Below are 11,071 nucleotides of genomic sequence, written 5' to 3'. Positions count from 1 at the left end.
ATAATTGCCCCTCCCCATTCATGATGTACAATATAACACTGAAGTTATGACTATGAACCAGGAAGAAGGACAGAATTAGCCATTGATATGAAAAAGTTAAGATGGATTTTAAATTCATTTGTAGCCCCTGCCTTTAGAAAAATTCATTTCTTTTGCATCCCAGAAATTGCAGCAAATAACATCCACAGGATAAAAACCAGATAATTTCAGAATATATAACTGAATAATATCTATTTATCTATCATCCATCCATCCATCTACCTGTCTGGTATTAAGGGGGATACTACCTTCTTTCCATGAGAAATTAGATTGTCCTAGTGGGTAAACCAACCAAATGTTTACTCCAGACTTGCATGGTTCTCCATTTAAGACAAATGCTCCATTAATGAGTCACTGACTTATTGCCAACACTCTTGCCAAACTGATTAATTTGAACAATAACAAGAAAGGGACACACATGTTCCTGCCCTGCCTGTATCTACCATTATTAAACATTTGCTGCAGGTTTCTCCTGCCTTGCTAGTGCACAGTTAGCATCTGTCTGCTGTGAGAATGAAACACCCAGAGAGCTCGAGGCCACAATTCAGGCTGAGGCCCGAATAGAAAGGAAGACAGCTCACAGGTGGATTTACAGAGCACACAAGAGAGCTACCTAGCTGAGCCCATTCTGCAGTATCTCACATGAGAACAGTTCACTGCCCCATCACATGTCTTGTTAACACTGGCATTTGCTTTTGACAAGATGTACTATGGGTAAATAAATTAGCAACCTAGTACACATTTCTGCAAACACAGAGATAAAATCAACTAGCTAGCATCCCTGAGTCCCATCCCCCACCATGTTTTGAAGTTTTGTCTCATTTGCTTCTTGTACAGAGCAAGTCTTGTTGCCTTTCTATATACACACACACACACACACACACACACACAATTCTCCCTTTTCTTCCCTTCCTCTGAAACAAATTGCGCCCCCCGGCGGCTGGGAGCTTTAAAAAAAGAAACAAGAAAGAATCCCTTTCTCAAACGCACTACACTTGCTCACTTTCTCCTCCCTGCAATTTTACTTTGGGGCTGACTCCAATGCGTGCCCGCGAGCAAGACCCAAGTAGTCACGATTAAGAACCTAACCACACCACCTCCTGCGGCCAGTTTCCTCTTTTGTTATTCAAAAAGAAGGGGAAAGCGCAAGCCGAAAGGGAAGCCCTTTGCCGCTGGCCAGGGCGGAGATCTTGGCTCTGCGCAGGGAGGGCAGCTTGGCTGCGGTGGCGCGCGCGCCGCTGTCCAGGTCTCGGTGCTGAATTCCAGACACGCCGGTGGATCCCGTCAGGTTCAATCTTGCAGGCTCCAAACGGGCTCCGCCGAGGTAAACTGAACTCATTTTCCTCGCGTGAGCGGATACGGGTGCACTTAACATGTTTTCTTGTTCTCTTTAAACGGGAGAACATTCTTCCTCAGAAAGTCAGGCATGGCACTGCTTCGGTTCAGCACCAAAAATGAGGGAAAAATGGAAAGTTTAGGATTAGTGAAACCTGCTCTTTCTCCTCCTTGAGTCAACACAACGGCACATGGGACCCTAGGTCCCCCTGTTGATAAAAAAAAATCTTGGATTTTTAAAAATTGCGTGGCTAATCATTTTTCTGATGCACACTGGCATTGCAATGTGCTCGGATGGTGTCTGGAATAGAATTTTAGATATTGTTTTTACCACTTTAAGAAGCAGGACAGGAGGAAGTAAATTTGTAAACAAGGCTGCTTTGTATGGTTTAAAATTCATTGTTAAATGTATGGCTTTGGCGCTGTCTCGGGGATGTGCTCATTTTCTTTGGCGATTTAGAACAGAATGGGAGAACAGTGGCTTCCCCCTTCTCCCTGCCCTCCCAGCCTCCATCCGATCTGAAAGATCTAAGAGGCTACTGACAGCCAAAGAGCCCTCGGCAGAATCCTACCTCGACCCCCCCCCCCCAAACAGGATGATAAAGTAAATAGGAAGAAAAAGGATGCAAGGGGGTGAACCCCTGCCGCCTCTCCAGCCTTTGGTTCCGGGCAATTATATTCGAACGAGGCATTCTCTTTGAGAAGTGATGTTTCTCCCAGCCACAGAATTTATGGGCCGGCAGGGAGCAGACTCAACCGATGCCAGCAAAGAGTCCTTCCTTTCCCTAATCCCTCGCTGCTTATTTTAGCCGCGTCTCCACCCCGCCGGGAATGCCATCCAGATCTTGGTCCAGGTAGATCTGACGTCAAGAGATGGCTTTCGTCGATTTGACGTGTAAACACTCATTTCCATTCTGCCTGGGAAGGGCTGGGGCTCCACTCAGCCGGGAGACCGAAGCGCTTCAGTGAGCGCTCGCCGCCGCCGCCCAGCCTCGCCTCGCGCGCCTGCCAGCTCTTCGCAGAGCAGCCCGGAGCTAGGAGTGGTCCAGAGCCCGAGGGTGGGAAGGGCGAGTCTGTCTGGCTTTTTCCCTCTCCGGCTTCTTTTCCCTCCTCCTTCCCACTTGTGTGCGGACGAGTGTGTGAGCCATGGAACGAGGAGCCTGGACTCTGCAGCGTGCCGCTCTCGCCCTCCTTTGCGCTTGGTGTGCACTGAACAGCGCAAAAGCCAAGAGGCAGTTTGTCAATGAATGGGCGGCGGAGATCCCCGGGGGCCCGGAGGCAGCCTCGGCCATCGCTGAGGAGCTGGGCTATGACCTTTTGGGTCAGGTAAGAGTTTGCACTTTCCAGAAACTTTCGGGGGCTCAGGGGGACTGGCTGGACGGGAGAGCGCGGTCTCTCAAGTGGGAGCCCGGTTGCACTTCCCTGCACCGAGTGTGGCCAAGAGAGCCCGGAGCTTCTCCCGCTGTCGCCCCAGGCGCGCAGGGAGCGAGAGAAGCCTTGCATTATTTACTGTTTGAGCTGGGCGCAGCCAGGCAGAAGGAAGCTGCTGCAGCTGGGTTGAGCTGGTTCTTGCGGTTGTCCGCTCTAGGATTGAAATCTGTTCCCGCGCGGTTTGCAAGAGAAATGCTTCACGCTTGTTCTGGGAACTTGAGATGCACGCAGACTCTCACCAGCCCAGCGCCCCCCGGGAGAGGCAGTGCGCGCCTTCCCCCGGGACAACTCGGGCAGTCTGCGTCAGGAGCCAATATGGCAGCAGCAGATCCAAGTCTCGCTGCAAGGGGCCGAGCCGGCTTGGAGATATTCGCTGGTAGCATCTGGGGGCACGCCCAGGGCATTGGGAGAGCGCCAACTGCCCGGACACGCGGCCCGGAGGTCGGGGGACCACGCAGTGACCTGGGGAGCTGGCAGGAGGAGAGGTGGGTGAAAGACAAGGGACCATTTCTATGCCTCTTTGGGGAGCTCCGGATTGTCCCTGGGAACTTGGAAAGTCTGAGCCCCCTAACTTTGCTTGTCCAGGGCGCCTTTAGCGTTAGGCCTCCGGGCTGCCTGGGGCGGGGGATCAGTTTCTTTTCCCGTGCCTGTCAAGTGCGTAATCCTTTTCCCAGGGAGAGTTGGCTTAGGTGGAAACCGTAGCCTGTGCAAGTGGGGGTTAATTAGGTAGCCCGAGCAGGCGGGGGCGCTCAGGTTAGGGAACCCGCTGAGCTGCGCTGTCCGGAGGAGGCCTCAGGGGGCTGTGACTTCTAATCTAGAGCTTTCCTTTTCTTTGACTCAGAACCCTTGCCTTAGAAGTTGGTCCGCATCGAAGCGGGGGAGGAGGGAGTTGTAAAACATTTTGGCGCGTTTTCTCTGGAGGGGGTGGTTGAAGCGCGCTGAAGTCATGGATGAGTAATCCGCGTGGGCGTTGGCGATTCCATAGATCCAATCCTCCGGGGAATACGCCTTCTCTCGCTGGAGGCTGCGGTTTCCAACTTTGTGAGTTGAGCTGTCTTTGATAGATTGACTTCCCAGTGTCCCAGCTGCAGACCGAGCGCTTTGCTTTTGCACAACCCTGGCTCTATGCCGGGCTAGGTGTTAGGTGCTGAGAAAGACGCGGAGGAAAAGAAACGTTGGGTTGGCCAGGAATCGAGTAACTGGCGGAGACTGGCTTAGAAGCCAATGATAGCAAGTGTATTTGATCTGTGTCGTGTGTGAAGTTGTGCTTGGAGCCTTGATAGGATATTTGTTCACTGACGACGTAAAGGTGTAAGGCGGTCTGGGAGAAGTGAAAGAAGACAGCCCAGCGGAGGAAACATTTGCACAGGGTTTAGGAAGGAGAGTCAGGCGCTGCCAGGAGGGCAGGGTAAGACTGGAGGTGGAGGAAACAGGGCCACAGAGTAGCTCAACTGCACGCAGTTGTCCGGGTTCTGGAGGGGCAAAAAACAGTAGCAGATGGAGCTGTACTGGGGGAGGGAGGGAGTGGGAATCGTGGAAATCTTGTATGTCTTACTGGGAGAGGGGAGGCAAAAACTGGGGAGTTAATCCTTTGTACCTCTGACAGCTACTCAAAGTAGGACTAGTAATTGTATAGAAAATAATAGGGAGAGAGAGGGAAACAACAACAAAACAAAGCAAAATCCCCTCTGTTTTCTCACCTATTAGCCCCAGACACAAAGCCAAACCTGGACCATTGAATGTGAGAACTGTTTTTCAAACAAAGAAAATATAAAGCCAGAAAATTTAAAAAAAAAATTTTTTTTTAGTATCCTTGGGAGAATTTGGGGGATGGAGATGGCACAGTCATAAGCACCATTATAACATAGCAGGGAAAACCCAACTAAGTTTACATATGATTTGCAATGCTTTATTTCCTCTGGCTATTTCTAATTAAAATGGCATTGCTAACAAGTTTTGAAAATAGTAGTTCTTAATAAAGATGATACTTCCTTGCTGTTCTGCTTATTTTTCCCTTTGTTAATTGTAATTACAAAAATTACACAAATTTACTGTTACTAGCCTACGTCACGTATGGCCTCAGGGTAGTCACGATCAAGGTAGTGACAAGAAGCAAAACCAGCTGACTCATCATCAGTGATCTTTTCCCATGTCCTTCTGCAGCTTGTAGACAATTCACTGCCAGGGTTCAGGCTTGGACCAGGGCCCAAGCATGTCCATTAAAAAAGTCTAGGTGATGAGAACCACCAATTTAAAGAACATACTTCTGAAATAAACTGTAGTCAACTGTTTGTCTCTTAATTAAAAACACACTGAACATCTAGAGAACTCAGTAGCTTCGAATTTAGTACTGATTTGTGTATAGGGACACCAGCTTATACGAAGCTGAACATAGTTCTAAAAGGACCAAAGGTATTGAGAACTCTCCAAAGTACACACACCCTAAGTTGGAGCACCTATTCTACACATGGCATGTGCTTTCTTGAAAGCCTTAAACTAGTGGGAAATCAAATGGTCACCATTGGCTGATGGAAATTATCATTATGGAATCAAGGCCTACATTTTATAGCAACAACAAATTATTTTAGCTGAATGTGGCACTGATCATAGATAGTACCCTAGGGGTTCACTTGCTTTCCACAAACAATTGCTCTCTAACTTGAAACATTTTATTAAATGGACAATATTTTGAGAAATGTCTATCTGTACAATATTATCTGACACAAATACATGCACACATACTCATCCAAATGTAGTTTTCCTAAAAGATGTGAAACAGAGGCATCACATGTCACTGTGAGCCCAAGATCATCTCCAGAGGGGCATCTTAAGAGCTGTACTAGACGGCTGGTGCTGCGGCTCACTAGGCTAATCCTCCGCCTTGCGGCCCTGGCACACCAGGTTCTAGTCCCAGTTGGGGCGCCGGATTCTGTCCTGGTTGCCCCTCTTCCAGGCCAGCTCTCTGCTGTGGCCAGGGAGTGCAGTGGAGGATGGCCCAAGTACTTGGGCCCTGTACCCCATGGGAGACCAGGAGAAGCACCTGGCTCCTGCCATTGGATCAGTGCAGTGTGCTGGAGGGTGAACCAATGGCAAAGGAAGACCTTTCTCTCTGTCTCTCTCTCACACTGTCCATTCTGCCTGTCAAAAAAAAAAAAAAAAAGCTGTACTAATGCCTTCCTCATGAAGAAAACAGGTTAATTTCCAATACACAGGATGGACTAAATAAAGGTGGCCTGTCTCTAGAGCAGTTTGGTTTCAAACTAGACCACATATACTTGTTTGAGGAAGTGGATTTTAATTTTTTTCTTTTATAGATTGGATCACTTGAAAATCACTACTTATTCAAACATAAAAACCATCCCCGAAGGTCTAGAAGAAGTGCCCTCCACATTACGAAGAGATTATCTGATGATGACCGTGTAAGTGTTGTGCACTGCTCTCAAATCAATACCCTGACCTATTTACTTTCTTTTTGATGATTAATAAGAGCAAATGTACTTTGAAAATGTGATTCCTTTTTATTGTGATGCGATTTTTCATCTGTAATATGTCTAGTTTCTTTCCACAGATTATAATTGTACACAATAATATTGAATTGTGTTGAGCTAACTATATATATACTTTAATTATAGATGCCTTATATATCTACAAAGCTGATTATATTTATCTTCCCACAAATCTAAGAACATGAAAGTGAATACTGAAGATCAGGTGGCAGCATTAGTAAAACATTTTGATAGTACAATCAATCAACAACTTTTATTATCTACCTGTTGTGTACAAATCAGTTTAGCACCAACGTGGGAATTCAAAAAAATATATGACTCTTGCTTTCAATAACAATTGAGCATAAATGAAAACATTCTGCCAATTCTATTTGGTTTTGCTATATAGGGAATTAGTGCTTATGAGAGAGCTGTAAATCCATATCTTTGTGAGTCAAATGTTTCTTCAACTATTGTGTTGTTTGACCCAAACCATTTGATCTCTTTTCATAGTGGTTTTTAATCAGATTTGATGGCTAGATGACAGCAGGAAATGTCCAGAATGAACACAGATAATAGAGAAGGGACAATTTGAACACAAATTTAATATACATATTGATTTTGAAGTCTATTTTTAAGATCAGCAAATATATCAATAAAAAATGTTAACTACATTAGGAGTATTGAAATTTTCTACACAATGTTGCTTTTCTTAAAATTATTTCATACTAAGTGAAATTTATCCTGGTTGGGCTGATATCTGTATACATGATTTCTGTTGCCTTGGACACCCTAGAGAATTACTATGATAAATGGAAAACATCCTCTTGGTGAGAGGATTGAAAAGATCCACTCAACTTCAAAGAAAAAAAAAAAAGGATATGACAGAAAGATGATAGAAAGTACATGGAATTCTTTAAGCCTGTGAAGTAGTTTACATTTTATTTATTCTGAAACCAATAGAAGTATTAAAATTAGAAGACAAATGGGGGGGTAGAGAATGATTTGGCCTTGGTCACCAGTGTTCAAATATAAAAGTGGCAGGCCCTGACAAATGCAGAATATTGTATCAGGACCATGGACAGGGACACCACAGGGACATCCATTGCTAGCTCTTTGTGTCAAGTTATGTCTATATGTGGGATACCAAAGTGCAGTCTATGAACCTTATTTTAAAAGTCTTCTTGCCCAGTGATGTCTTCCATTAGTGATCCCCCCTGCCCCCCATGCAGATGGTTCATTGTGCATGGGCTCTAAAAAGTAGGATAACTTTCAACACTCTGGCAAGGCTTGGTCCTTAGGCAAGGCAACAGAGATTTCCTTCTCTGCTGAATGCATTCCCAGTATTAACGCACAAGGTAGTCAAACTGACCTCCCTTCTCATCTTCAGTGGGGAACAGTGGACAGAGTGGAGCATACTTAACTATTATTCTCACTCAAAGAATCTCATGAAAATGAGCAGATGGCCCAGTTCTACTCTCTAGGCATTGAATAGTTGATTTTGAGAGGAATCCCCAGGCACAATAAAAAAGAGCTAAGAATTTATTCTCCAACATAACTCCATGAAAAAGGAGTTTATATAATCCTATGAGAAATTAGTTCTAGAACAATTTTATTTTGGGAAAAATCCTGAAACCATAGAAGCCTACAGGGGGAAGGGTGGACTAGATGGCTTTTAATACTCTTTCCAGTTCAAACCATTATTTACAGTTAATTACAGGATACCTATTATACACATAACAGAAAGACACTGCCAATGCTCTCTATCCCATTTGGTCTGCTCTTTTATGTATTAATATATAATTTTGAGTTAATGACTTTAATCATAACACTGTTTTATACAACTGGATGTTTATCTGATCAGATGGCAGAGTGCCTCTTCTTATATTCCATTTTTTAAAATTGCTCTGATTTTCATTTAATTGCTCTTTTTGATAGGGATAATATCCTTGCAATTGAGCCCTATTAAGTGCAGTGGCCATCGTCCATCTTTAAAAGTCTGCTAATGAAATCTCCAACTGTAGTTGACTCAAAGATTAGTACTTATCCCCTCTCAGCCAGCTTCCAAAATGCCAATTGAAATGACAGGCAGTGTATTCCAAGCATCGAGGTATTTTAAGCCAAAACAATTAAGCTTGAAAATACAAAGACCTTAAAAATAAATGATAGTGACTAATATCTAGCTCCAAGTCCTTCCCAGTGTTTATAACAGGTTTGCAGTATATTTTCTTATTGAAAATACTGGACAGTCTTGGTGGATAGTTTTAGTTACAGATTATTTTACTGTTTTTATTTTGAATCTGACTCACAAGGACTCTCATATTATAAAATCCTACCACATAATAGTCATGTTGCCCCCCAAATAAAAGCAAAACACTGTTTCACAATGAATATAACCACAATACAGCCCCTCAGTCTCCCAGGGCCTCCATTCCATAATAGGATTACGTTATAGATGTGGGGCAGGTAATTATCATATTGTTAGATCTCTTTGCATAATACATGAGACTGAATTAACAGCAAGTGTGTCTGATCAATAATGCTCATTCATCACCTCAGATCTGATTCTCATGATAAATACTCTTAGGCAGAGGCTTAAAACACAAAGATTCAAATTCACAAAGTCAGAGCACCATTCTTGTCTTGAGTTACATTTGCAATTTCTACCTTTCGTTTGTAAAGAAAGAAATTAAGCTGTAAGAGCCCCACCATGGCAGCCTCCACACTCTCTTACCTTGTTGACTCATTCCATGAAAATGCACAAATTTTCAGCTTCAGAGTCCTGGAATTTCAACAGAAAAATAAAAATGAGTATTACAGACTATTTGCTGATGAAAGCATGCTAAATTTTCACCTACAGTGTAACCACAGTGTAAATAATTGGAGGGAATCTTTGCTTCTCTGACTGTATCTCCTCCTTCCTAAAGGTACAATTTACTGTAATAGAGGGAATGCTCGCCCCTGCTCCCTCCCCACCAGTGGGCAGTCCCTTCTCACTGAGCTGCCAGCTTGATCTATGGTCAAATGAAAATATTACGGAGCTGCCTGAATTCTGATGAGAAAAGCACAGGAGATAGAGGAAAGATTATTCCACAGAGATGGCTCTTGGACTTGTGATTTCCTTTCTATAATACTCCTTGTAGGTGATCTGGGCTGAACAACAATATGAGAAAGAGAGAAGCAAACGTTCTGCTCTAGGAGACTCTGCATTGAACCTCTTCAATGATCCCATGTGGAACCAGCAGTGGTACTTGGTAAGTACCTCCAAGACTGCCTTACATCTATGTAATGGGTTGTTTTGTTGTAATGAGAAACCCAGTGCTATCTGGAGATTAGGGCTGCGGATCTTCTGACTTGCCAGGTACATGGATCTGAAACACAGATCTTCACCTGCCAGGAAGGGAGGAGTTGTCATCATTTTGCCCTCTTATGCTAATCTGATACAAGGACGGAAGAATCATGTCTTGCCATGCTAGAGATTCCAATGACAATTCCAGTAACGAAAATCCCACTTTTGGTTAAAATTACTCTTGAGAACCCTCTAAATCACTGATTTGGTGGATAGGGCCCTGGATGTCAGTTCTTATGTGCCATAGGTGAGAATCTCCAAATGAGACTGAAGGCAGGAATACAAAGAAAGTCTACTTTGAAATGTCTAGACTTGCTTAGTGTTGGTGCTTTCCTGTAGGCTCTTCTCTCTTCTGTTTAATCTTAAGCCTCTACAGTTGCAATACAAGTTAGTAGAAGTATTTGTTGTGGAGAATATTGCACAATTTTCACATGACAACCATAAGCAAAGGCTTAGATACGTTAGTTGCATAATGCATGGAAAAGGGAAGAAGTTCCTTTTGCCATTCTGGTAACCTAAGCAGCACTTGGTCATTGTAGCAAACGAGCCTTCTCCACCTGCCTTTGTGCATTTACTCTATACCAAATATCATTGTTAGGTGTTTGACATGAATTGACTTATTTGTTACTCACAATGACCCTATGTTTAGATTCAGTTACTATATCCATTTCACAGATGAAGAAACAGAGACACTGGCAAGTTGAACAATTCGCCAAAATCACATGGTCCCTAGTAGTAGGGGTCATAATTCATGGCTCCAGAGCTATGCTCCATAATTGCACCTGCACATGACACAGAGACCTTCTTCTGTAGCTTTGGCTAATACATTGAGTGTAGTTCCCAACCCCTGAGATTCAGCTCTATGCTAGTTGGATAAATTCTTGTTTTCTCCCTTCCCCCATCCCCTGCACCTCTTTCTGAGGAGCATCAGCAAGGAGCAGTCTATTCATTGACACTTGATGGCTGTTACTTATTTTTTATTGACACCTTCACCAGGCACCTGACACTCCTCCTCTGTAGGTCTCCTGCATTCCTGGAAGTGTGCTTAGATTCATGTCCTCTTGCTGCCCAGCTCTTCTCCCACTCAACACCTCACACTTTAACTCTCAGAAAAGTTGTCTGGAAGAGACATCCCCAGATCTCCTCTCATAGATCCTAAATCACTCATACTTGGAAATAGACAATTAGATTGCAACTCCTGTTGAATTCACAGTCTCCTGAGCCTTCCAGGTTCTGCACTTTCTAGATGAAGAAAAGCCATAACACATATATGTGTGACTGTGCCCCAGACATCAGAATGTGAGTTCAGTATGGCAACATAAGCTCAGGGGGCAGATGGAAACATAAGACATCAAGTAACTCATCAGCCAATGAGGAACTCAATCACATTAATATGAAAAAAACTCATGGACAAACCTCTTCAAAGCTTCAA

The 11,071-nt window shown here is 44.0% G+C and overlaps 1 protein-coding gene across 1 annotated transcript in view; it reads left to right on the top strand.

Annotated features, from left to right (window-relative positions):
* Nucleotides 1–2,068: 2,068 nt before the first annotated feature.
* Nucleotides 2,069–11,071, top strand: part of PCSK1 (proprotein convertase subtilisin/kexin type 1) — a 47,249-nt gene continuing 38,246 nt past the window's right edge. Inside the window, exons 1-3 of the mRNA XM_051853986.2 lie at nucleotides 2,069–2,700; nucleotides 6,120–6,224; nucleotides 9,434–9,544. Coding sequence (XP_051709946.1) covers nucleotides 2,521–2,700; nucleotides 6,120–6,224; nucleotides 9,434–9,544 — 396 coding nt within the window. The 5' untranslated portion in view covers nucleotides 2,069–2,520. The remainder of the gene's footprint in view (nucleotides 2,701–6,119; nucleotides 6,225–9,433; nucleotides 9,545–11,071) is intronic.

This window comes from Oryctolagus cuniculus, chromosome 14, assembly GCF_964237555.1.
Source record: "Oryctolagus cuniculus chromosome 14, mOryCun1.1, whole genome shotgun sequence".
Classification (NCBI taxonomy): domain Eukaryota; kingdom Metazoa; phylum Chordata; class Mammalia; order Lagomorpha; family Leporidae; genus Oryctolagus; species Oryctolagus cuniculus.
This window is presented reverse-complemented; position numbering and strand designations above follow the sequence as displayed.